This window comes from Mustela nigripes, chromosome 5 (genome assembly GCF_022355385.1).
Source record: "Mustela nigripes isolate SB6536 chromosome 5, MUSNIG.SB6536, whole genome shotgun sequence".
NCBI classification, from domain to species: Eukaryota; Metazoa; Chordata; class Mammalia; order Carnivora; family Mustelidae; genus Mustela; species Mustela nigripes.
The window spans coordinates 102652431-102680121 of record NC_081561.1 but is presented as its reverse complement, the minus strand read 5'-3'; the positions used below and the strand labels follow the sequence as shown (position 1 = coordinate 102680121).

The following is a 27691-nucleotide window of genomic DNA, read 5'->3' as shown; positions in this document are numbered from 1 at the left end:
AGCCACCCAGGTATCCTCTCTTTTTCCTTTTAAATGGAGAAAAGTAAATTATATACCAAATAAGTTCAGAAGCTGAAGACTGGAGAGAAAAAAAAAAAAAAAAACAGCTCCGAACCTAAATTTAAACTAAGGGTAACTGTGTTGAAAGATATCTAGGCTGTGAATATGTTAGGAAAAATACAGATTTTTTTTTCTCATTTGATAATTATTTTGGTTATCTAGAAAAAAAAATGCTCGTAACTGCAAAATTTGCAATTTCATGGAAGGATGAACATTGTCCCCCTTCCCCCCGAAATGTAAATATTATCTCAGTTCGAAGACAGGGAGAAGAGAAACAAAGGACAACAGAGGTTTTCATTCAACAGTACATATCAAGTGGCCACTATGAATCAGGCACATATTAATCCAGTCAAAGCATCACCAAGGTACTGCCAAAAGCAAGATATCCCAGATGTCCTAGTGCAGGAGGTAGCAGGGTCTGGATTGTGGAGATACAGAAGGTTGCTGTGATGGGGAACCCAGGTCGGGAGCAGGAAATGCTTTGATAAAGATTTAAGGAAGTGTCAACCACAAAGCCCTGGCATTTTTAAGAGGAGGACTCTTGCCCATTGATCCTAGAATTCATCTTTTCTCCAGCGCAGGGTCTCATGCATAGGCCTTCTATGTCTGGTCTCAAGCTCTACTGCCTTCCAGCCATGACCTCTACTTTTGGGAGAGGCCATAGGAGCAGCCAGGCTGAAGGGAACAACTGGGCAGAGAAGAGCAGGCTCTGCTTGGGAGAGCACCTAGAGAACTGGGTTGCAGTGAATGTTGTCAATGCAGTGCAAAGTGTGGCTGGGCATTGTAATAGAATCGGGGAACTTGGTTAAATGCAGATTCCCTTAGACCCACAGAACAAAATCCTGGACATGCATGAAGTCTAGGTGCTCACAGCTCTGAAACTTTTTTTCCCTTCACTTTTTAGAGGAAGGGTTAAAATAAAGTACACAAAAATAGCAGTGGAGCTAAACACTTGCTTTTTTTGATGCAGAGTACCTAATTCGTGATCTACCCCTATGGCCTCATTTTTAGAAAGGGCAGAATTCACATTGGTCTTTGAAAGAAACATTTTCAACAGGTCTTTTTATCTTCTAATTATTTTTGCCATTTGTACTTTTCTTGCCTTCCAATGAGAAGATACTTGTAAACTACAGATAATCCCGTTCCTGAAAATGATGGCTAAATGCAGTCAAATGGGTTGCGTTCAAGGTCTTGCTCCATCTCTTATTAGCCATGAAATTTGGGCAGGTTTCTTTACCCCACAGTTTCTCTGTTTCCAAATTTCTGACACAGAATACCTTCGTTTAAATTGAATATTAAATGAAGTTTTAGGTGTAAAGCCCTGAGGATAGCCCACAGGTGCTCAACAAGTTCCTGGAACGCCCATGAACCTTATGCAAATGAACTACCAATCTCATTCCTTACCATGATAGTCTATACATCCTTTCTCAAACATTCTAATTCTCTCTTCCCTTTGTTGATAATGCCTGTCTCCTCCTTACTCAACCATGGAGGTAAAGTCCACTTTTTAAAGATCCAATCGAAATGACACCTCTCTCCTGGGCTTCTCTCCCAGTTCCCCTAATCGGGTGGTCCACCATTCATGTCAGGATATACTTCTCCCTAATAGAGGTAGGGCTGAACCATAATTATGTACTTGCCAGTCGTGCCTACTTAGATTGTGGGAAATATAGTCATTCTTATATCCTGAGCACTTAGCTTGGTGCCTGGCACATAATGGGTGATCAAACCTTAAATATACACATATGTAATTTCTCTGAATGCCTGGACAGAATGGCGAATTCGGATCGGACAGGAATGCACGCGCTTTGGGGGGTTATGGGCCTGTGAGTATTGTGCAGTCGTCCTAGCGTCACCCCCATCTCACCACTGCCAGGCCAGGCACTGAGGGATAATGGCTTCCGTCTAAGATCCAGCCTGTTTTCTCCGCTTTGGGACACGGCTCCGCTGGGCACCGGCAGGGGGCGGCGTTGCCACGCAGCTGGATACTCGGCGGGTTACCGTCCTTCCCCGCCCCCCTACTTGCGCGCCCCCGCCCCACCCGCTTTCCCCAGGGCGCGCAGCTTTGGTTAACTCGGATGGGGCGCCCTCAATTCCCGCGGGACGGACTGTTCTTCCTCCCAGGCTGGACGGCTGGGGTTTTGCAGGGCCCTGGGAGAGCGTCTTCAGCTTCTCCGGAGGGTGTGCTCCCCTTTGCCCCACGTCAGGGCAGTTACTCAGTTTGGAAAAAGCAGCCTGCGGCGGGAATAAATGGCCGGAAGAAAGGCGGGGGGGGGGGGGGGGGGGGAGAGCTTTCTAGCAAACAGGGTGGTGCGAGCGCGAGCGCGTGAGGGGGTAACCATCCTTTCGCACTGCCTAAGTGACTGAACTTGGATAGAGGAACTCTTAACTTTTAGACTCGCCCTTTCACGTTTCGTGGAAAACTAGATAATTTCACACGGACATCTATATTTACTTGAGAAAGGCAAACCTTGGCGTGGGACGAACGCGCTTCGCTTCTTCTGTCGGAGACAGAACGCGCCCCGGTACGTCCGGGCCCGCGCCACAGTGCTTAGCGCGACACAGAGGCCGCGCGCTCCCCGCGCCCTACCTCGGGCCTGCGTCGCTCTTGGCCTTTGGCCGCTCGCCTGCCCCGCCGCCCGAAACGCCGGGGCGCCCGCTCGGTGACGCGCGCTGGCCGACGTCGCGCTCCCGGACGCCCGGAGCTGCTCGTGCGCACGAGTTGGACGCACGCTCGCGGCCCCGCCCCCGCGTCTCCTCGGGTGCGCCTGGAGCTCCTCGGCACTTCCCACTTCCAGAGGTTTCGAGAATCGAAACACAGCAAGCTCTTCCCCTCACTCGCCGAGATTAATATGCATGGACAAGTGGACTCTTGAGTTCACACCAGAACCGGTTTTGTGGCTTAGGAAAACGGTCTCGCTTTATACCGATACGCTGTCTAAACGGGAGGTCCTGAAGAATCCCTTGAGCCCCATCATTAAGCTAAAACGACACCTTTAATCTGGAGAGAATTTTATGTTTGGCGACTTTCTGCAGTTGAGCGATTTCACCCAGCTCGGTTTTTAGGGCCACTTATAAGTCTTGAGGTATTTTAAGTGTCTTTTTGTTGGATGAAAAGGAAAAAAGAGGCTTGGAAGCGGAAGATCGTCTCTAAATTAAATATATGTGCAAACACACACACACATGCACAGACAAACACCTACTCGTCTCGCACTCTACGGACCGCTCGGCCAGCCGCGCAGCACAGCCCGTTGGCCCGCGGGGCGGGGGGGCGGTGCCCTATGCAGATGAAGAGGGTGTGGCGAGCGAGCTGCGCCTGGGCCCCGGAAGCGCGGAAAGGCCCGGTATAAAAAAAGTACTGAAGACATTTCCCCCGCACAACTGCTAAAGCTCCAGAGACAGTAACGTGTGCTGCGGCGGCAGCTGGAGGCGCCACCTCCGGGACCACCGCAGCTGAGGCGACCGCGGCGCGGGCGGGGGTGAGGGGCGGGGGCGGCCAGCGCAGGCGGCGGGGTCTAGGAAGGACTAAGTCGCTCGCTGCTGCCGAGAGCGCACTCGCACTCCTAGAAGTGTTGCCGCCTCGCGTTTCCTCGCTCGCTGCGCTCCTCGAAGGGGCGGCCGCCTCCAGGTGACACAGACGGGACTCCCGCTTACGCTTTCCAGATGCATCAGAGATACTTTTGGTGCGGGGCTTCTCTGCGGGACGCGGGGCGCGGCTGGGAACTGTGGGGGTCTGGGGAGGGAGAGTCTCCGAGGAGCCCTCGAGCTTGCGGACGAACCGGGGAGGGGGCGCGCTCTTTACGGGCCCCTGTCCGCCGCGGCGCGTCCTCACCGCGCTCCTTACCTCCCTTTGGCTTTTAGGACTGACCAGGGCCAGGTGGCGTTCGGAGGGCACTTCATGGCGGAAGGCGAAGGGTACTTTGCCATGGCCGAGGACGAGCTAGCCGGCGGCGCTTACATCCCGTTGGGCGGCGACTTCGGCGGCGGCGGCGACTTCGGCGGGCACTGCTTGGACTATTGCGAAAGCCCCACGGCGCACTGCAATGTGCTGACCTGGGAGCAAGTGCAGCGGCTGGACGGCATCCTGAGTGAGACCATCCCGATCCACGGGCGCGGCAACTTCCCCACGCTCGAGCTGCAGCCGAGCCTGATCGTGAAGGTGGTGCGGCGGCGCCTGGCCGAGAAGCGTATCGGCGTCCGCGACGTGCGCCTCAACGGCTCCGCGGCCAGCCACGTTCTGCACCAGGACAGCGGCCTGGGTTACAAGGACCTGGACCTCATCTTCTGCGCCGACCTGCGTGGAGAAGAGGAGTTTCAGACTGTGAAGGACGTCGTGCTGGACTGCCTGTTGGACTTCTTACCCGAAGGGGTGAACAAAGAGAAGATTACGCCACTCACGCTCAAGGTAAAGCCCCCCGAAATGGGCTCGGGTCCGCTCGCGGGGCAAGGCTGGGGTGCGGCGGGCCGAGGGGCGTCGGTTTGATGCCGTAGACCTGCGGCCGTGCTTTGGGTTTGGGCATGCTTCTATATTTGTTTGTTTGTTTTTTGTTTTTAAAAAATTGTTTAATGAGTCAACGAAGGTGCGTGGACTGTGTTGAGTGTTTTAAGTTCACTTGGTTCTTCAGCGCCACTACTCTTCTTTCTCCTCTGTTCTCCCTTTTCTTTCGGGTGTTTTGTTTTGTTTTTTCTTAACTCTGGCTTTTCTTGCTTGCGTCTTGTCCAGAGTGGATTCTGATTAAGTGGAAGAATGAAATGATGTGTATCGTTTTTTGAGTCATTTTATGGTCTAGCTTTTTGGAGAAAGAGCAGCCTGAATCAGGATCCAGTCAGTGGGCTTATTACCGTATTGAATAGTGTGATTAGGTTTCTCAGCTGCATGGCAGACTCCCATGTGTGAAGGATATATGTGGTGCTTCTCCTGGTTGACTCACGTGTGAAGGATATTGTGGGTACTCCCCCCCCCCCCAACACACACACTTGGCTCAAAGCGTGTTTTATACAATTAAAATTGTCTAAGGAATCTGTCTCCCAGAATACCCTAATTTATTTAGTTCATACTGGATTGTAATTGCAGAGTACCCTTGGAGGGACAAGATTCTAATCTCATCAGTTGCCTCAGGGGAGGTGGAACTGGGTGAGGAGGGACAAGGGTGAGAAGCGGACCAACTTTCCACTGTGTGCCTTTCTGTCTTCTGAGTATTGTGTGGATATCGTGTGAATATTCTACCTATAAGACCATTTAAAAAAAATAACATTTCAAAAGTCAGACAGGACAACAGAACGTCTTAGTAGTGTGCTATGTCTGCCAAAAGCCTCAAACTGTTACTTCTAGTCTCTTTCCCAGACGCTAAAACCACTCGTTAAATGCATTTTTTTTCTGTTTTCAGAGGACTGTTTGAGACTGTAGGTAGTGTTTTGCTGAAACTTGACAAAACAAAAGGGAAGGAACAAAATAATTATCAACTGTGAAGAAGATGTATTTGTTTATTTATTTATTATTTTTTCTAGGTTTGCTCATCTTCTTGTTTTATCTTTTAAATTGTAGGAAGCTTATGTGCAGAAAATGGTTAAAGTGTGCAATGACTCTGACCGATGGAGTCTTATATCCTTGTCAAACAACAGTGGCAAAAATGTGGAACTGAAATTTGTGGATTCTCTCCGGAGGCAGTTTGAATTTAGTGTAGATTCTTTTCAAATCAAATTAGACTCTCTTCTCCTCTTTTATGAATGTTCAGAGAACCCAATGACTGAAACATTTCATCCCACAATAATTGGTGAGAGCGTCTATGGTGATTTCCACGAAGCCTTTGATCACCTTTGTAACAAGATCATTGCCACCAGGAACCCGGAGGAAATCAGAGGGGGCGGCCTACTTAAGTACTGCAACCTATTAGTGAGGGGCTTTAGGCCCGCCTCTGATGAGATCAAGACCCTTCAGAGGTATATGTGTTCCAGGTTTTTCATCGACTTCTCAGACATTGGAGAGCAACAGAGGAAACTGGAGTCCTATTTGCAGAACCACTTCGTGGGATTGGAAGACCGCAAGTATGACTATCTCATGACCCTTCATGGAGTGGTGAATGAGAGTACAGTGTGCCTGATGGGACATGAAAGAAGACAGACTTTAAACCTTATCACAATGTTGGCTATTCGGGTGCTAGCTGACCAAAATGTCATCCCTAACGTGGCTAATGTCACTTGCTATTACCAGCCGGCCCCCTATGTAGCAGATGCCAACTTCAGCAATTACTACATTGCACAGGTCCAGCCAGTATTCACATGCCAGCAACAGACATACTCCACTTGGCTACCCTGCAATTAAGAATCATTTAAAAATGTCCTGAAGGGAAGCCATTTCAAACAGGATAGGGAAAATAAGTAAATAACAAAGGCTGAGTGACCCAGCCCCAATTAAAGATATGCTTTGTGCAATGAAGATCTGCTCCTGGTTTTAAGCTTGGCAAAGCTTGTGGATCTTTTCATAGGTATGGGAACATGATCTCAAAACATCCCTCTTTACCCACCAACCCTCTCATCTCTTCCTCCAACCTAGTTGGATTCTATCCTGAAACAAAAGAGACCTGTCATTCAAAACAACCAGGTTCTCCTAAAATAAACAAGGGAAAAAAAATGCTTGATGACAATATGGGTTTGCAGTACCTGCTCCCATAGCTTTGCCATAGGAAAAAAAAAAAAAAAAAGAGTTTCTTATAAGATGGAATTTAGAAAAGGGAAAATACAGAAAAAAGATCTTAACCCAACCTAATTATCAATTCAGAAGTTCAGATAGTAACAATAATGTAAAGAAAGGGACTCCAAAGTTGGGATTACTATCTGAGACTTGCAGCAAGTGCTGTCTGTCAAACTATCCTATTACGCTAACAGAAACAGCTTGCTCCAAATGAACAGTAGTAGGTTGGTGCAGTTCTCATAGCAAACAGCAGAACTTAATGACACAATCCATTATTTCCAGCTGTGTACATAGCCTGCATTTTTAAAATATGAAAATGCAAGCAAAAACAGCTATAGCAAAGAAAGTATGCTCAAGGACCAAAGATTTAACAGATAAAAATACCCAAGTAGAAGAGATATAATAGAATATATAAAGAGTTAACTATATTTGTTACACACCAATAAACATCAAAGTGCCTGTTGCCTTCTGAAAATTTGAAGTGGAAAAATTTTATGGTTTAATGATTATTTTATTTTATCAGGGACTCAAGGAAAATAAAACAACATATAAGCTTGTGAATGGTGGAGGAAATGCCCTATTTTTTCTTGGCAAATACTTGTATAAAGTTAACATTGTTGGTGTAATATTATTATAGGTACATGTGTATGTGTGTGTACATGATGTGCATATAGATATACATATTTGGGACATGTATATCTATATACACATAATACATTGACTATGGTCTAGAATAATGTAGCAAATAGAAAATGTTTAAATACTGTGTGCTTTTATGTTTTCAGCAGGATGACATGAGACGTGGGCATATTGCAGTGATGAGTTAAAACCCACATCTAAAAAATTAAAGCAAATGAAGGAGGAAAACAATTAATATATATGATAGGAAGAGCAGAGATTATACATTTTTAGTGAGTTTTTTTTTTTCTTTTTTTTTTGTGAGCCATAGAATTCTACAAATGGGAGAATATTTGTTTGGCAGAGCACTCTTTTTGTACTGAACTGCCATTTGGACAGTAGAAACCCTTTTATTTTGTGTAGTACTTGCATGCCTCCATGGTGTATAATCCAGTGGATCATGGAATAGTCCATTTAAATCTCTGACTGCTAATAAAATTTCTGGTGATTTGAACACTACTTATTAATATTTAAATGAATTTTTTAATGAATGCATTCTGCATTCCAGGACCACTAGAATTTAGTAAATGTGAAATGACCCTTTTTAAAGAGTATTTGCACAATTGCTTAAAATTTATATATGAGATATATATTATATATACAATTTTATAAATTCATGCCAATATGAAACACATTAGATCTGGTTGTCACACTGCATTTAAATACTTAGTACTGTACTTTAAATTCAGTCACTTTGCATTGAATCAGATCCAACTCTATTATCTCTTTCCCAAGAGACCAGTTAAATCTTTGTGAAATGAACTGGCATTACCATTTCAGTTCAGTGATGGCTAATTCTAAAACCGTTCCTTTTCCCAGCTCTGAATTCCTTTGGACACTGGTCTCTGAAAATGCGTTTGTTAAAAACAAAACTAACACATGCAAAACTTTCTTTGTATTGTGAAATAGCCACATAATTCCTACCAACTCTAGTGGATGACTGCTTAGTATGATAATTCCTCTGAAGAACCTACCAGATTTTTGTCATCAAATTCAAGAGGGACTGAGAAAGAAAATAGCATCATCCTATTGGCAGTGTCATTTGTTTGTTATCTAGGCATCACCCAGATGCTCAATTGTAGGATTGATCTATCAGAAACTACCTTTGCACATCTTTCTTTGAAGCCTTAACATGAACTTGATGGGTTTGCTGTGGCAGCTTCCCTGTGAATTCTGTCTGAGCTGTAACAGCTACTGCACTGCCAGTCACTGTTTCCTAGGGAACTCTTTTCTCCCATGTTGGCTCATTCTCCCTCACTCCAGCCCTGGGTTTGAAAATTAATTGTGAATTCCCCGGAAATGATTCAGTTTGCAGATTAAGCCTCATTCTTAACTATCAGAAGCCACAGCTCCACCTGTTTACCTGTTTGGTGTTTCCTGAAAGAAAACTAAGAGAACACTTGGGAACATAGGAGCAGATGGAGATCTGCTTTCTTCCTTCTCATTCTCTTTGACAAGTGAGTTGTCCACTATATTAACAAGAATCTGGAGATCTCTGGCTCTGCCATAGCAACAATCTGCTGTTAATTTATGACACGGATTTTTGTTTAGGGCCTTATTTGAAAATATACTTTCCATTTTCTGAAGTATTTATGTTCTTTTCCTGCTTATTCCAGGGTGGGTAGCATAGTTGGAAGTGCCAACACCTGGCATTCAGATAGAACAGGCTGTGCTCAAGACAACCTTCAGCAGTACTTTAAAACTTACATAATTTATTTCTCTTTTGTACGTACTATAGTCTTGTGCATATGTAGTTGAACAAACAGTGGAATATATGTCTCTCTTTGTGGATGTGTAACCTAAAAGTTTGAATGTCTGGTGAGAGAGAGCCGTGTGTATAAGTCAGAGAAAAGAACAGCTCTCAACTCCTGATTAGTGCCTGTGATTTGCTTGCTTTTGTGTTTATCTGGCCTAGCGTGCTGTTAACTTTAAAGCAGGAAGAAGTTTTATCTTCTGGAGGCGCTTCTCACCTGTCTAGTTTGGCATGTCAGAGAACATTTGACCTGTGACAGTGCCCTTTAAAAAAGTCGATATGCAGTAAATCTGGTTGCCTCAAGGAGTCCTACATTAAGATGGACTTTTTCCTTCTTGAAGTGTGATCAAGTAGCTGCTCCCTTCGGTAGTGGGTGGACTATTTTAATGTGGCTCCAAATGATCCTAGGATGGAAGAATATCTGTAAGCCAAACCATGGAAGAAACTTTAAAAAAAAAAAAAAAAAAAAAAGTGAACATCCTATTTTTGCCACCCCTTTCTGTTAGCTTATCGTTGGTTGCTTTACTGTGCATAAAGTTGTTTTCAATACAGTGCTTGTCAAATAAATATTGTGAACTATTTTGTAAATGAAATGTAATATGTTGAAAGTTGTCAGCAGTTCAAAAATAAGCTTTTTCTGTTGTTTAAAGACAGTGTATTACATGAAACCAAAAACTGAAAAAAAAAATCATATATAACACCTGTTTAAATATAATCTTTCTTTAAGATTTCTCATAGCATAGCCTTTTCAGTGCCAAGAAAGCATCTCTATGTAATATTTTGTTGTAATAATGGCTTGCTAACAAAATACATGGAAAAAATACAAAGTTGGAAAATGTCAAGGTAACTTGGCAAAATTTGCTGCAAAGACTTGCAGAATGGAGAAGGCTCTGCCCACTGGCTCTCTCTCTCTCTCTTCAACCTCTCTACAACCGTTGCCTGCTCTGAGATGTCCTATTGCAGCAAGCTGCACCTTGGGTCACTCTTTTGGAATTTTTGACTTTAGACTGTGTCACAGGCAGAAAAGGAGTTGATGGAGAATGAACTTTTTAAAAACTGACATGTTTGAATCAGTGCTGGAGGGAACAGATTGTGAATTTTGTTTACAGCATCCAATATTTGGATTTTTTTTTTCTTGTAAATAAAAAGAAGTTATTTTTTTCTATTGAGTTGTGTCTTTTATCTTTGGCGTCTGTTCTGGCTAAAGACTGTGTCCTCTGAATCCCAGCTTGAGTCCATGAGAAAAGACAAGGCAATATTTGGGGAAAAAATAGCCTTCGCAAAATTTTAATTACAGTAACATTAAAATGTTCAGCTTTCAGCCAGCCTATCTCTCACTAGCTCAATTAGCTCCAAAACAGTCTAGCTAGTGAGTGCCAAATTTTTTTAACTGGGTCTGAACTTAGTGTTAACTAACCCGGAAGTCAGACAAGTTTTCAACCATCAGTAGAGACTAACAGCTCTGGATTACAGGGCTCCAGTAACCTTAAAAGGGCCTTGGTTTTCATGAGTAGCCCAAGTGCTGTGATAAAGTCATCAGTGGTTGTTTATGGTTTTAGGCTCTATAATATTGTCCAGAAGTGTTTACATTCTGAATTGAGAGAAGGGGAATAAGAATTGGAAGCTGGTAATTGGAAGGGGAAGTGGAAGGAAGAGCAATCATAGGATCTAATAAGTTATAGTTTGAGTGCCGCCCCTTTGACTGATACTCAACATACTCTCGCCAGTTTGGATCACCAGGGACATATGTTTATTTATTAATTTTTTTTTCTTCATGTAATTTTGGAGATTTTCTCCATTAGTAGCATGAGAATTTGGTAAGCCTGGGCTATTATAGGACATACTTGTGATTTTTAAAGCCATTTAAAGTCCTGATGTTGGATAAATGCATGCTTGCACTGCATCTATGTACGAGCCACTCCTGGTATTGAAATTCAATTTCCCTCACATATATTTCATTAAAAATACAAGGCAGTTATTTGATTTGATAATGTGTCATTCTCTTTGTTTCAACCTCTTCATCCTTCTGTAACTCGTCTCTCACATGTCTGTGGTCATCATATAATTCTTTCTAAGCAAGGGTTGAATAAGGACAGTGCATATTAAGCTTTTCCTAGACTTAGATACACCCTGCTATTTCTAGTTGAATTACCAGGCTGCACCTAGCTAAGCCTGGGTAGAAGTAACCCACCCTTTTTTTCCTTAGGAAGCTCATTCTCCAACCATTTTGTTCCTTTCAGAAGAAAAAAAAAAATTAATACCCAAAAAAGAAAAAAAAAAAAAAAAAAACAAGGAAATTAAAATCAGCCCTTTATACATATGAAGTAAAATAAGAACTGTTAAAATCATCAAATACTTCAGAAATTTAACTAATTTCCTTTTTGAACCAAGTTTGGAATAAACGATACGAATGTTCTTCAGTCTAATGCCAATTACATTCAGTTAGGAGGTGAAGAAGAGAAAATGATTTTAAAATGACAGTGGCTTTCACCTATCAAGGCCCAGTTTTTGCCTTCTAATGCTGTGCTCCAAAAAAGAACTGAGTCTCCTTGGACAAATCTAGGGCTGGGGCAGGGAAGATACCAAAGGAAGCTGGAGAATCCATCTTGCAGTTCCAGAAAGCAATGATGTGCTTAAAAAAAAAAAAAATTTAAAAACCACAATGATGCAGGGCATGTCAAAACAGCACAAGAGCCAACTGAAGAGTTTTAGTGGCCAAAACTGGAACAATTTGACGAACAAAATAAATAAGTAATATTGGATTATAACCCAAAGTATAAAATATCCATGCGTTCACAGAGACAAGTAGATGATTGAATGGATAAATGGGGCAAAAAGACAAGTATCCTGTGCAGAATTCCAAATAATCTGTGTAGATACTGCCCCCTCAAGGAGATGGAACTTAAAGCCCTCCTCTTAAGTGAGGCTGTACATAGTGATTTTCCTGCAAAGTGTACAGTTTGGGAAAGGTGAAGATACTGTGCTTTGCTATGTAATAAAAATGGCACTTCATCTCTGGTCTTCCTCCCCAAAAACCCATAACTTCTGTCTAATTATGAGAAAAGCATCAGAGAAATATAAGAAATATCAGAGAAATATAAGTATTCCATAATATATCAGACTAGTACTCTTTAAATCATCAAAACAAGGAAAATCTGAAAACTCCCAAAGCCAGGAGAAGACTGAGACATGGCAACTAAATGTAATGTGGTATTCTGGAGGGGATCCTGGGACAGAAAAGGACATTAGGTAAAACCTAAGGAAATTTGAATAAAGCATTATTAAAATAATAATGTTTCAATATCAGTTTATTAGGTCTGACAAATGTATCACAAGACATTAGCAATGGGGTAAGTGGGTGTTGGATGTGGGGAATTCTGTACTATCTTCACAAATCTGTAAACCTAAAACTATTTTCAAAAGTTTATTGAAAAATGAAGATGGAGTAGGCCCTTCCTTGCTATTTTTTGAGAAGTGACTCCATTTGGAAAAATAATTGTGAATAGTGAATTTTACTATTTTAATGTCTTCTGCACTTAAGAGTGTTAGGAGAGCATGTGAAGGAGTGAAAGTAAAGTGACATTTTTTTTTTAATTTTTAAAGATTTTATTTATGTATTTGACAGACAGAGATCACAAGTAGTCAGAGAGGCAGGCAGAGAGAGAGGAGGAAGCAAGCTCTGCTGAGCAGAGCCCAATGCGGGGCTCAATCCCAGGACCCTGAGATCGTGACCTGAGCCGAAGACAGAGAACCCACTGAGCCACTCAGGTGCCCCAACATGTTTTGCTTCAAAGTTTTAGAGAAGCTTTATCTACAAGTTTTAGAGAAAAGGAAGAAGTTCAAGAGAGATTTTTTATAGGCTGTGTTTTCTTGTAGAATAGTAGGAGGAATTCCTATTCCCCTCTAGTTTTAAGGAAGACCAATACTAAATACAGCTACCAATGACTGTGTAGATATTTATAAACATGGAGATCTAAAATGAGCAAGGGGCTAAACTTTCACAGCTCAAATATATGGAAGACCCTGGAAAGCTGGTTAGCAACTCTTTGCAAGGGAGTAAATTGATAATTTTTATTAAATACCAGGGGAGGTGAATATTTAGGGGAGTGTTGATATGGATTATTATTTAATATAACCACTTTCAAAATGTATCTACTTACCTAAGCTTTTCTTTCAGCCTCTCAAATTTTCTTAAATGCACTGGGACACCTGTTTTTTAATTTACTTTCTCAATTCAATCACTGTTATTAGAAATGGTTAAAAATACAGTTTTAAAAAATAGACACCTTTAGTAATTAAAAATGTTAATTCCAGCTTAGTTAGGACAAGGCCTGTGCTTTCTTGCTTAGGGACATGGATCACCCTGAATAGGAATTTATGAGTATGGGGCTAAGTTATTTCTAACCTCCATAATGGAAACTTCCCTTCAGGATCCCCTTCTGAAACTATTGATTTTCCAGCACAGTGTGTACTTACTTATCAGTAATGCCAAGATTTTGTGGCATCATCTGGGCATGTCATTAGAAAACAGCTGAAACCTTATTCTTTTATTTATTTTTTCTTTCAGCAAAATTCAAAATAACAAATTGTACTAGGCACTATGGGCAGTGTCATTCTATGCATTAATCCCAAATTGCATATGCTCTGGAGTTTCTTCTTCCATATCTTTTTAAGTAAAGTGAAGATGAACATAGTTCATATCCTTTTCATTTTAAAAGGGAATAATTAAGAACTATTAAAATGCCTGTATTTTAGAGTTCAGTTATCAGAGAAAAGAGAAATTCAATCAGGTTCAAGGCCTAATGGTTGAAAATACAGTTGCCACATTTTGTAAGTAAAAATACAGGACACATAAATTCAGAGAAGCAATGAAAAATATTTTAGTTGTGTTCCATGCAATATTTTGGACATATACTAAACTTACCTACATTTATCTGAAATTCAAATTTACGTGGGAGTCTCATATTTTATCAGGCGACTCTTACAGTCTATATAGAATTACAAAAATCTGAAAAATTTTCTACTATAGTTTGAGTCAAGGACATTTTACATCTTAATATCTAACTTTATGGACCATTAAATACTGCATCCTTAGAGCAGCCATAGCAGCAAACCCTTTGAGACATGGTTCATCCATTAAGTATTTGCAGAATACCTTTTGTGTGTTTAGCCTTGTGCTGGATCCTGAGACCCCAGAAGAAGTGAAAGACCTGGTCTATTGCCCTTTAGAAGGCTAGATTACACCTGCAAGTAGAGCTTACTTGCTGAAAATTAATTTTTCAGCTACCCTGGGGTTAATTACTCACAAGGCTTAGCTCTGCATGGGGCACTGTGGACTAATGGAGAGTCAAGATGAAGGTAATAGTCCTTGAAATGTGCCTTTTCGGGAGGTCAGAGGGCTGAATTTCCCACAGGTAGCCCCAGTATAGACAGGCACTGGCTATTTATTTGCTTTGCAGCAAAGGATAAGCATAGATTTTTGCAATTTCTGCTGAGGGAAGTACAAATTCTCCCCATAGTTCTGGGCACTTGCATTCTCTTTTCAAAACTACTGCAAAAATCTTTAGGACCTAACTAGAAGGCACCTTGAAATTTTATTGCCCTATCATCCTGTTTGCTGCAGCACATTAAAATTCCCTTGAATGTTTCTTACGTAACCGCTTTTGGTTAACTGTCATCTTGAAGTGTTATAATTTATTTTTTCCTGCTTTTTCCAGAGCGGTGACAGTCCCTTTCTCTGATGCTTGAAATGCACCAAAACCACCTCGCACCCTAGATTTCAGCCCCTCCACATTTGTGTAAAACCAGTTGCACTTTCATTCAGAGTACTTATTCAGTCAGAATAGAGCTCTTATTTAAAGAACATTTATAACTGTCACTGATTGTTTATGCACTCTCCTGGACCTCATGGGGTGGGAAAATCTGTAGCTTTCGCCATCATCAAAACATTTAATAAATAGTTTCTTATGCGTTTGGCTTGATACTCACTGAAGATTTACAAGGAGTTATACAAAACTGGCTTCTTTTCACTGGTGCGTTTAATTGAAAAGTGACACAGGGATATGAACAAACAAACAAAACACAGAGCAGCAGTGAAATTAAGAAATTAGCGGAAGTGTGGGTGGCCAAACTCATTTCCACTTTGGAGTATCTGCTGATTGTTCCATCTCCTTGGGAATATTGTCCTCCAGACTTTTGCATCTCTTACTCCCTCACTTTGTTATTATTATTAATATTATTGTTGTTGTTGTTGTTCTTGTTATTTCTGTTGTTGAAATGTTACTACCTCAGATTTTCCCTGATCTTCTACTTGAAAATAGAATTTCCCCTCCAATGTTTTTACCAAGTTATTCTCTAGAGTCTTTATACTAATTTTAGATGTATATTACCATTACACTTGTCACTACCTGAAACTGTATTATAAACTAATTAATTTATTTATGGTTTATTTGTCACTATAGAAAAAAATTCCACAAAGGCTAAGAGTTTGTCTAATTCCTACTGTGTTCTTTGTGTCTAAAATAGTGCCAGCCACATCGGAAGTACTTGTTAAATTTTGGTGAGTGAATGAATGAATGAGTCCCATTTGGTTCCAGGTGAACAGTTACACGAAATATCTAATGGGGAAGATGTTAAGAACTTGTAGAAAGAGTGAAGACTATCCAGGAGTGCTATGAAAATAAGAATAGGATCTCGGAGACTGCTTGTTCTTTGAAAGGGTGCAGATGAGAACCCAGGTGGAGAAATTCCCATCTTGAAGCAAGTTAGAAGCATGAAACAATAGGAGAGATGGTTTCACGGGCATTCTCAGGGCAGTATTCACCTCTCCTTGGCTGCTGAGTTTGAGACTGTTGAGAACAGTGGGCCACTGGTGCCCATAGCATTTCTGTGGCACTGGCCCTTAAGGACAATAACAGGATGGTAATCTTCTAGCACCAAGGGTCTGTTCTCTTTGTCCAAATCAAACCTAGCAGTGTTGTAAATTGAGAACTACAGTTGTCGTGGGTAATGACTGCACCCTTTTTCATCATGTGCTACATTTCAGAACTAGGGAATCCCTGAGAGAAATTTTCAGGACCATGGGCACCAAGACTGAGGTCTGTCTCATATTTTAAGTGATGGTCAGGGGCCATTAGGAGGGAAATTTGCTATCTGAAGAAGGCAAAATTGTAAAAGCCAGTCTGTTCATCAGCCTTTTCTAAAAACAGACAATCAGCATTTCCACTGGCGTCCTTAGCTGGTCAAGCGTCACAGAACAGTTTTGCCCTGGGGCATTATACCTGCTGTGATCATTTGTTGTTGATTTTTCAGGAGTGTCCCAATTTCAGAGTGCTGCCCTGTTGTTGCATATGGTCACAATAAGCCTTCTGATCATAGCTATCATTTTATAAATACTGAACAAGTTAGATGTCTCGTGATACAAGGATCTCAGACTTTAAAAAATCATTTACAAGTTAATTTCAAAATTTAATTATTGCCACTTGTATACATTAAAACTGACTTGAATTCTCTGGATCCTTTCCTAAGCCCCAACCCACTTAATCCATGGTGATTCACATGAAGAAGGAGGTTAGTTAGGGAGGTTAATCAAGAAAAATGAAACAGGGGCGCCTGGGTGGCTCAGTGGGTTAAGCCGCTGCCTTCGGCTCAGGTCATGATCTCAGGGTCCTGGGATCGAGGCCCGCATCGGGCTCTCTGCTCAGCAGGGAGCCTGCTTCCTCCTCTCTCTCTGCCTGCCTCTCTGCCTGCTTGTGATCTCTCTCTGTCAAATAAATAAATAAAATCTTTAAAAAAAGAAAAATGAAACAGTATGATACATTTCATAAAAAGTACTAAACAGTTCATTAAAAAAAAACTCTATTAAAAAGGTAATTTGGGAGGTTCTTATACAACTTAAGGCTTTAAGGCCTCTTGAAGAAATCTATAAAAGAGGAGCATAGAAACAAATATGTTTTCTTTACTTCTGGAAAATGGACCAGAGTGTGTGCATATAAGGAGAAATTCTCATCCCTCCCCCAACCCACAGTGCAGTCTATACAGGCAACCTAGAAGAAGGGACATGATATTTGCTGAGTTTTTACTCTGGGTCGGGATGCTTAGCACTTTACATACCTCATCCTCCTTAATCACCAAACACCATAATGGGTCACTGTTATTTTCCCCGCTTTACCAAGTAGGAAATGGACTCTAGGAGGGATGAGGTACTAGCTAACCAACTGGAAAGGAGAAGAGGGAGAGAGTTTTCCAAAGCAAATCTTGAATGTTGAATGTTTTGTTTTCTTCTTCTAATCTTCCCAAACTCTCCATTTGTCACCCTTAGCTGTGGATTGTCAGGGCTGCTGTTTCTCTCAATCCTCTATACTTAAGAGCAGGAGGAAGGATGAGCAGTGGCAGTCCAGCTGAGACCCTGTGACCCCTAAGAGAAAGAGTGATTACAGGATGTGAATTGTTCTCTATAGCAGGCCTTCCTTATGATGTGTAAAGTCAGTAATACACGTTCAATTTGATAAACTAATTATATTTTCCATTTAATCATCACAATTCGTTAAAAAGTGTATCATGATGATCTCCTATTTCAGCTAAGAAAATGAGAGCTAGAGAGATGGAGCTTGCATGTAAGCCATAAAGGCCTTTCGAACTCATTCAGAGATTACACAGAGAGTCTATTTCTGCTGGAGACATACAAGGCAAATTGGTCTTCAGGCCCTTCTACAACTCTTTCCTTTCAACCATCTATCCAAAATGCAGGTGCATCATAGCAACACAGCAGGTAGAAGGTTCAAGAAGAGCATCAGAGCTTTTCTTCTAGGATAAGATCATGTAAATTGCCTATTGTGAGTGGATTACCTTATGAAAAATAAGCATGATTTAAATTTTCAGTTGGCAGAACTCAGTAAACTACTTCAATGCTGTCAAAGCTGTTTTATGTATATCCTATTACAGAGAATAGGCCACTTAATCTTTAAAAAGTGATCAGTTAGCCTGGCCTACGTCACTTCTTACTGACAACACATGCTACCAGCTGGTTGCTTTTGAATCTTTTTTTTTTTTTAAGATGTCTGAAAGGAAAGGCAAAGTGTAATGAGACATGTAACCTCTTACAAAACTCTGAATATCAAATTTCTGTTAACTCCTGAAATGTTCATTAGTCTTCTTGTGGTGTGGTCTAATCACACCTGTTCAGTTATGCCACCCCAAGCATATTCCTTAAAGTTTTTCTCCTAGTTTGGGACTTCTGCGCTGTGATGTCATAAGCCTTTCTCAATATATAACGTCGTCAAGACTCTTTGTCACTTGGTAAAAATACTTCAGAGTCATTGTGGGGGAGTATAAGATTAGATCTGTGGAGCTGATCCTAGTTCTGTACTAGTACTAATTGATGGACTTCTAAAATGCTATTTAAGGAAACACACGCATACCTAAGTCCCATTCTTAACAATTTTTATTTAGACGGCCTCAAGGGAGGCAAGGATGTTATATAATTCTTATAAAGAATTATAATATACAGCTCTGCTCAGAACCCCTGCTTGGCAGATGCTAATAGTGCCTAATCTATGTCATTTATCCTAGGCCCTCTAGAAAGCAGAATCTGATGTGGTGATTATGATCCTAATGGTTTATTTTCCAGATAATGATCACAGGATGTTGAGGTAATGAACAAGTGTAATTCATTGAACGCAATGTGTCACCATGTTGACTATGGCATCACAGAGTGCCACAGAGCAACACGAAAGGTGAATGTGTAGGCATGTTCAACAAACAGGAGAGATTTCTCCAGAAGGTCTGCAAGAAAGCTCTGTACTTTGGAGTAGCACACAGGATAGAGAATGGAAGAGAAATTTATCTGCCTGGTTTCTTTGTCTCCATTTTTCTATTAGTCAAGGTTCATTCCTTGGGGAACTACCTCTTTGACATTTCCAGTTGCCTTATTTGGCCCTAAGTGGATGTGCAGGAGGACAGGTCTCTCTCATGTCCTCCAGGTTGTTGCTTCATTCAATTCCAGAGCTGGCGTGGATCTGGCAATAAGTGGGGTGATGACTCAGAAAGACAGGAAGAAGGTGGTCAACCTTCTGCGTCCTACAACAGCACAACAACAGCAGTGTTGTCCCTGGAGTATGGAAGAGACTGTTGAGGGGTTATTTCAGCATGCCAAGAAGACAGAGTCAGATTTAAAGAGGGAGTGGAAGATTGGGAGGATGGCAGCCACACAGAAGATACCAAGAAAAGGGAAATTAGTGTCAGCTATTGTTGACTGGCACTTGACATCTCTCCCCCTCTTTCTGCATTTCCCTCTGTATCCTAGGAACTGGAAAGCAAAACAAAACAAAATAAAACAAACCCTCCATTTACTAGGCTCTCTTGCAGGTAGGGGTCTGAGTGCATTACAGGTTTTGCCAGTAGGAGACAATTGCATGAGACATGGTAGAGAGGCCTTTCTTATGTCACTATGGTGCCCCCAAGAAAGTTCCCCTAGATGTGTATACTGGTTGCAGCACTAGTGTTTTTGAGTTCTAGATTGCAGGTATGGGTTGCGTGATTTCAAGAGTCAGCGTCCAGTAGGGTCCTCTGACTTCTTCAACCCTTCCAAAGATTTTGTAAGCACCCTCTTTCAGCATTTAAACCCTTTATGATGGAAATATCGGAAGCAGTTTCCATTCCCTGTAATGCAGTTAGAAGCACCAAGAGCAAAGCAGGCTCTGTGCAAGCCTGCTGCACTGAGCCTCATGTGCTGCTCCTTATCTCTGTCTGTCCTCAACCCAGGAATGGGAAAGGTCAGCAGCAGCAAGACTGGTTGAAATAGCACAGACCACGTGGTCAAGCTTTTGGGTTTGAATTCTGGTCCCACCGCTCACAACTTATTTAACCTTACACATGGTATTTAAACCCTCTGGATTTTTGTTTTCTCAATGTAAAAATGGACTAATGCTCAATAATATAATAATTTAGATTCTTTGTTACACAGACTTAATGAGACAATGGGTATAAAAGTTCTTTTTGACAGCTACACTATGTTTTAAACTGGAAAACTATAAAGTATCAGTACTTCAAGTAGTGCATGTTGTGTGTTGTCCCTGGGACTGTAATAAGCCTACTCAGTCACAGATGTAAGAGCAGTTTGCTCACCATTATATCCCTAGCTCCTAATACAAAACTTGACATACAGAAGATGCTTGGTAAGTGTTTATGGAATGAGTGAATGACAGATATCCAACAGCTTATATCCAGACTATAATTTGCAGGTGGGAAAGTAATAAGAGAGCAGTATTTGGTCTCACTCATGACTTACCAACACTGCACACTTTAAGGTTGGTACAAAGCATTTAAGGAACTCATTGATCAACTCCTGCCCTCTTTTGGTTGGTGATCTAATAAGGTATTTGGGATTTTTTTTTAAAGATTTTATTTATTTATTTCAAAGACAGAGATGGGCAGAGAGGCAGGCAGAGAGAGAGGAGGAAGCAGGCTTCCTGCTGAGCAGGGAGTCAGATACAGGGCTCGACCCCCAAGACCCTGGGATCATGACCTGAGCTGAAGGCAGACGCTTTAACCCACTGAGCCACCCAGGCATCTCAGGTATTTGGGAATTTTAAGTGCATTTCCTTCAAATGATGTTTGAAGCACTCCTCAAAATATAGAAGGGTTTTTGTTTATTTGTTTGCTTGTTTTTCACCAAATCTTATTGATGCAATGAAAATCCAGTTGTTAGGAACAAGTGAAGAATGTGTAAATATAAGCTCTTTTTCACTTGTCTGTCTCATAAAGTGGTAGTGTGCAGAAAATCTCAATTTTCCATATATCATAATCACCCATGGACCTTCTTACAGAACCTGCTTTCCTTGAAAGTCTCTATTTCTACCAAGTTCTGTGGATGATTTTGAGGCCTGAAGAAGTTTGGGAACCACTAATATGATGGTTTTATTTATTTACTTTTTTTCTTTTTCAAAGATTTTATCTATTTATTTGACAGACAGAGATCACGAGTAGGCAAAGAGGCAGAGGGGGAAGCATGCTCCCCGCTGAGCAGAGAGCCCAAGGTGGGGCTCGATCCCAGGACTTGAGATCATGACCTGAGCTGAAGCCAGAGGCCCAACCCACTGAGCCATCCAGGCTCCCCAATATGGTGGTTTTAAATGTTTTGTCTAGTGAGAAAACATTTTAACATTATCACAAATGTGTTGTTCTATGATACTTTCACAAAACTGTTTTGAAACTTACTACTGGAAATCTTATTTCCTGTTCTATTTGATTCTGTTGTATTTAATTTTTGTAAAATTCTGGTTATGATCCACCAAATGGATCCCGTAAATCATGTGTGTAACCACCTATAGTTTGAAAAATATTGGCATAAAACATATTACAACTAGAATTAAGAACTATCGCTTCTTTTTAGAAATATGTTTGATATACAACATTTTATTAGTTCCAGGTATACAGCATAGTGATTCAACAATTCTATACATTAAGCTATGCTCACCGTAAATGTAGTTAACATTTGTCACCATATAATGTTATTACATATTATTGACTATATCCTCCATGCTATACTTTTTATCCTCATGACTTATTTGTTTTATAAATGGAAGTTTGTACCTCTTAAACCCTTTCACTTATTTTGCCCTTCTTCCCAACCCCCTACCGTCTGGCCGCAACCAGTTTATTCTCTATATTCATGATTCTGTTTGTGTTGTTTGTTCATTTGTTTTTTTAGATTCTATCTATAATTGAAATCATATGGTATTTTTCTGTCTGTCTGACTTGTTTCATTTAGCCTAATACTGTCTAGGTCCATCCATGTTGTTACAAATGGCAAGACCTCATTTTTCACGGCCCAGTAATATCCATTGTGTGTATAAATGTGTGTGTGTGTGTGTGTGTGTGTGTGTATAAATAACAGCTTTGTTATCCATCTTTGATGGGCACTTAGGCTGTTACCATATCTTGTCTACTGTAAATAATACTGCAATAAACACAGGGACACTATATCTTCCTGAATTAGTGTTTTCATTTTCTTTGTGTTAATACCCAATAGTAGAATTACTGGATCATATGGTATTTCTATTTTTAATTTTTTGAGGAACTTTCATACTATCTATTTTCCACAGTGGTTGCACCAATTTACATTCCCATCAGTAGTGTATAAAAGTTTCCTTTTCTCCACATGCTTACCAATACTTTTGAATTCTTTTTTTTTTTTTTTAATTATTTTATTTATTTATTTGACATAGAGAGATCACAAGCAGGCAGAGAGGCAGGCAGAGAGAGAGGAGGAAGCAGGCTCCCTACTGAGCAGAGAGCCCGATGCGGGGCTCGATCCCAGGACTCCGAGATCATGACCTGAGCCGAAGGCAGAGGCTTAACCCTCTGAGCCACCCAGGTGCCCCAATACTTTTGAATTCTTGTCTTTTTGATATTAGGCATTCTGACAGGTATCAAGTAATATCTCATCGTGGTTTTGATTTGCATTTCTCTGATGAACAGTGATGTTGAGCATCTTTTTATGTGTCTGTTGGACATTTGTTACCTTCCTTGGAAAAATATCTATGTGGATCCCCTATTTTTAACTGGATTATTTTTTGGTGTTAAGTTGTATGAGTTCTTCAAATAGTTCAGATATTAACCCCTTATGAGACATATCATTTGCAAATGTCTTCTCCCATTCAGCAGGTTGGATTTTGTTTTGTTGATGGTTTTCCTCATTGTGCAAAAGCTTTTTATCATGGCATAGTTTTAGTGGTTTATTTCGGTTTGAAAAATTTGCTAAGGCCAATGTCCAAGAGGTCACTGCCCATATTTTCTTTAGGAATTTCATGGTTTCAGGTCTCATGTTTAGATCTTTAATCTATTTTGAGTTTATTTCTGTGCATGGTGTAAAAAAATGGTCCAGTTTTATTCTTTTGCATGCAGCTGTCCAATTTTCTGAGCACCATTTATTGAAGAGACTATCTTTTCCTCACTATATATTTTTTCCTCCTTTGTCATAGATTAATTGACCATATAAGCATGGGTTTATTTCTGGCCTCTCTATCCTGTTCCTGATCCATGATATTTGTGCCTATTTTTATGCCTATACCATACTACTTTGAGTACTGTAGCTTCGTAGTATATTGTGAAATCTGGGATTGTGATACCCCTAGCTTTATTCTTCCTTTTCAAGATTGCTATGCCTATTCAAGGTCTTTTTTGGCTCCATACAAATTTTAGGATTACTTATATCAGTATACTACTGATCTTTTGATAGGAATTGCATTGAATTTGTAGATTACTTTGGGTAGTGTGGATATTTTGGCAATATTAATTCTTCCAATCCATGAACATGGCATAGCTTTCTATTTGTTTGTGCCATCTTCAATTTCTTTCAAAAATGTCTTGTGGTTCCCAAAGTACAAGTTTTTTCACCTCTTGGATTATAACTATTCTTAGGTATTTTAATCCTTTGGTACAATTGTAATTGGGATTGTTTTCTTACTTTTCTTTCTGTTACTACCTTATTAGTATAGAAATGCAATGAGTTTTTTTATATTAGTTTTGTATCCTCCAGTATTACTGAACTCATTTATTGCTTTTAACAAATTGTTGGTGGAGTCTCTAGGGTTTTCTATATTGTATTATGTCATCTGCAAATAGTGACAGTTTTGCTTCTTTTTTACCAGTTTGGATGTTTTTATTTTTCTTGTCTTATTGCTGTATCTAGGACTTTTAGTACTATGTAGCATAAAAGTGGCAAGTGGCAAGAGTGGACATCTTTGTCTTGTTCCATAACTCAGAAGAAAGACTTTCAGCTTTTCCCCATTTCATATAATGTTAGCTGTCGGTTTTTCATATATGGCCTTTATTATGTTGAGGTTGTCTCCTATATATCCACTTTGTTGAGAGTTTTTATCATGTACAGATATTGAATTTTTCCAAATGCATTCTTGCAACTGTTGAGATGATCATATGGTTTTAATCCTTCATTTTGTTAATATGTTTCGTGTTGATTAACTTACAGATTTTGAACCATCCTTGTATCCTTGGAATAAATTACACTTCATTGTGGTGAATGATTCTTGTAATGTATTGTTGAATTTGGCTTGCTAATATTTTGTCGAGGATTTTTACATTAATGTTTGTTAGTCATATTGGCATGTAGCTTTCTTTTTCTATAGTGTCTTTGTGTGGTTTTGGTGTCAGGGTAATGCTAGCCTCATAGAATAAACTTGGAATTTTCCTTCCTTTTCTATTTTTTGATATAGTTTGAGGACAATATGTCTTAATTTTTTAAGAACTATAGATTTTAATAGTGTTTCTACCTTACCTTTGTTTAAGAAACAATAGATTACATACATTTTTACTTCACTCTACACAAGAGTATCACGTGTATTATAACTCCTGGTGAATTACATCTTCACACTCCAAAACACACTAGTATTTCTGCTATACATTTAGTTCTGTAGCTTTAGCACACCCTTTGTCAATAATTAGCTTTAGTATTTGAGAAAAGACATTTTTCTGCTCTCTACCTCAGCTGCCTCATTTATAAATAGTTTGGGGGTAGGCTGAGGTGGAAGAGTGTGAGGAAATGTGTGAGCATAAGATTGGGCTAGTTTGGAGGCAACTGGGTAGCTTAGTCAGTTGAACATCTGATACTCAGTTTTGGCTCTAGATCATGGTCTCAAGGTTGTGAGATCAGGCCCCATGTCAGGATCTGCACTTAGCGCTTAGTGGAGTATGTTGGAGATTCTGTTCCTCTCCTTCTGCCTGTCCTCACCTTGTGCTTGTGCTCTCTCTCTCTAAATAAATAAATGAATCCATAAAACAAACAAACAAAAACTGGGCTAGTTTTCTGTCTTGATCTTGACTTAAATAGTAATATTTATATACAGGACATATATTTTCAACCAATGCCTCAAAAATCTGTGGTTAACATTTATTGAGAATTCATTCTAGTTTAGCCATGGTGCTTAGAGCTTTACATCCTTCACTGAATCCTCATGACAGCTTTGCAGGTTAGATGTCATTATTATCCCATTTTCAGAAGCAGAAACTGCACAAAGAAATTATGTAGTTTCCCAAGAATACACAATCTTTAAGTGGGAAGCAGTGGGCCTACTCCAGAGCATTGAACCACCAAGCTACGCTGTCTTTGCAAGGTAGTGATTGTGACCATTGCATAGTGCTGTTTGCTTCCAGGAATCGCCGCTGAAAATGAGCAACTGGGTAGATCTTACTATGAATATTTTCTGGGACCCAGCTGACTTTATTAAAAGAGACTGCCTCATGAATTGCTATATTTTAATTGATATTTATAAAAAATAAATTTCATAACATACTAGAGTGGAGAAATTTTACCTAAAATTTCCAAGGCCTCCTATTCTAAAAGTCTCCACTGTTTGCTAAAGTGATTAAAAGAAAAAAAAAAAGATTATATAAATAACATGCTTCCTCAAACCTTAACACTTTTAATCTGTTCCTGACTAGTGGGTTGTCTAATCACCCAGAACTTCAGAGCTATTATCTAAACAATTCACATACTGACTCCAGAAGTTTTCAAAGTTGAGTGAGCATGATAATCCTTTTGGAGCAGGGAAAAAAAATATTAGAATTCTGATTTTAGCTGATCCCCCATTTCGTTGGTTTATATTTGTATATAATATATTAGTGTTTTCATACATGTATTAAATTAATAAATAAGTAAGCCAACATTTATTGTGTGCAATCAAAAAAGTTTGGAGACTACCAATTTAGCCATTTTTGTACCTGAAGTTGATTTTCTCTATGGGTAGAAGTAAGGTCTGTGTTCCACTTATGTATTTCAATGTAACAAGCCCCCCCTAAAACTGATGGTTTAAAAGAGTATCAATATTTAATTTTGTAACGAAGCTTTTGGGCAGGATTCAGCAGGAACTCTTTGTCTCTGCTCTATCAGAGTGGTTGAAAGTTGGGCTGGAGCCATCTGAATGCTGTTCACTTACAGGTCTGGCAGTTGATGCTGGCTGTTATCTGGGAAGACTCAAATACTTGGAGGCAAAAATAGCTGGGACTCTTTGGCACCTCTTTCTTTCTCTCTGTGGTCTTTCCACGTGATCTCTCCAGCATGGCAACTTCAGCTTAGCCAAACTTATTACAGAGTAGGTCGGGGCTCTCAAGGTGCATGTTTCAAGGGAGGGATCCAGGTGGAAGGCCAATAACCTTTTCTAATCTAGCTTCCAAAGTTGAATAGGGTTATTTTTGTCACATCTTAATTTTTAGAAGTAAATCTCTTTGGGAGTAAGACCACTTTTTGATGGGAGGAGTGTAAAAGAATTTGCAAATATATATTAATAGCTCCACAAGTGTCCTGATTGGGGACAATGCAAGGCCATCTAACTAAATCTGAGAATTAAGCTGTAGGCTGGATGTGAACAGGAGAAATTGAGCTGGTCTGCATAGATCTCTAGTGGATTAAACCCATCTGTCTTTCTTCTATTCCTGATTCTACTTCTTGCCCCCATTTCCACCTCCAAATGCCCTTTTAAATACTCATGAGCCAGGCTAGAAGACTGAAGGAGTTTCCCATTGCTTATGAAGGTGCTGGGGGAAGGGGGTTTGGGAGAAGGGGGTGGGATTATGGACATTGGGGAGGGTATGTGCTTTGGTGAGTGCTGTGAAGTGTGTAAACCTGGTGATTCACAGACCTGTACCCCTGGGGATAAAAATATATGTTTATAAAAAATAAAAAAATTAAAAAAAAAATAGACTAGGTGACATCCCACTAAGTGTGTGGGTGGGGGCAGCTGGATTCTTTTTTCTATTCTGATAGGCCTGAGAGAAAGGGGTTAAGGATCCTCTTACCAAAATATATATGTCAAATCACCATAGGTACATGTGTTAATAAAAAAAAAATATATATATATATATATATATATATATATATATATATATGTGCACCTCCCATCAAAAGGTCACGTCAGTAAAGGTATATGTGCTAGTAAAAACATATGTATACCTCCCACCAAAATGCCATATCCCTGTTGATGTGTGCCTCATAAAAATATGCACTTTTGCTATAAATATTTTCCTACTCATAAGTTCATTGATTTTCCTAAAATAAGACTGTAGCCAGTGGATATTTAAAATCACTTTATCCTCTGTTCCTCCCCAACATTTCAGATAAACAAAGTAAATTTTTTTAAAAGATTTTATTTATTTATTTGACAGACAGAGATCAGAAATAGGCAGAGAGGCAGGCAGAGAGAGGAGTAAGCAGGCCCCCTGCTGAGCAGAGAGCCTGATGTGGGGCTCCATCTCAGGACCCTGGGATCATGACCTTAGCCGAAGGCAGAGGCTTTAACCCACTGAGCCACCCAGGTGCACCCAAAGTAAATTTATGATATGCATTTGAGTAAAAACTCTTGGCTATAACTGATAAAACCCTAATAAAATAATTCCCTCTGGTAACATATTCCATTGAGGGGGTACAGCTAAATGCTTTCATTTATGTAACTTTCAGATAAGTCATGATTTCTAAGAGTATATCTACTCCTGGAATT

General features: G+C 40.2%; 1 protein-coding gene and 1 long non-coding RNA gene across 8 annotated transcripts in view; one reads left to right on the top strand and one right to left on the bottom strand.

Annotated features, from left to right (window-relative positions):
• Positions 1-2764, bottom strand: part of LOC132018259 (uncharacterized) — a 213124-nt gene extending 210360 nt beyond the window's left edge. For 5 of the 6 annotated variants that reach the window (XR_009404489.1, XR_009404490.1, XR_009404491.1 and 2 more), the window contains exon 1: positions 2531-2764. This is a non-coding gene — a long non-coding RNA (uncharacterized LOC132018259). The remainder of the gene's footprint in view (positions 1-2530) is intronic. The other variant, XR_009404488.1, reaches the window with a different exon arrangement.
• Positions 2765-3552: 788 nt separating this feature from the next.
• Positions 3553-10347, top strand: TENT5A (terminal nucleotidyltransferase 5A). 2 transcript variants are annotated; one of them, XM_059400978.1, is made up of 3 exons: positions 3553-3688; positions 3922-4465; positions 5606-10347. In XM_059400978.1, exons 2-3 carry the CDS (start codon positions 3959-3961, stop codon positions 6380-6382), a joined length of 1284 nt encoding a protein of 427 aa, XP_059256961.1. In that variant the 5' UTR covers positions 3553-3688; positions 3922-3958; the 3' UTR covers positions 6383-10347. The 2 variants fall into 2 exon arrangements, with proteins under 2 accessions (XP_059256961.1, XP_059256960.1); XM_059400977.1 differs by having other exon boundaries at positions 3682-3743.
• Positions 10348-27691: the final 17344 nt, after the last annotated feature.

Excerpts from the sequence above, each read along its gene's own strand:
- TENT5A (XM_059400977.1), top strand. The coding sequence starts at position 3,724 with ATGCATCAGAGATACTTTTG. Across the intron at positions 3,744-3,921 it reads ATGCATCAGAGATACTTTTG|GACTGACCAGGGCCAGGTGG; the intron begins GTGCGGGGCTTC and ends TTTGGCTTTTAG. Across the intron at positions 4,466-5,605 it reads TTACGCCACTCACGCTCAAG|GAAGCTTATGTGCAGAAAAT; the intron begins GTAAAGCCCCCC and ends TTTAAATTGTAG.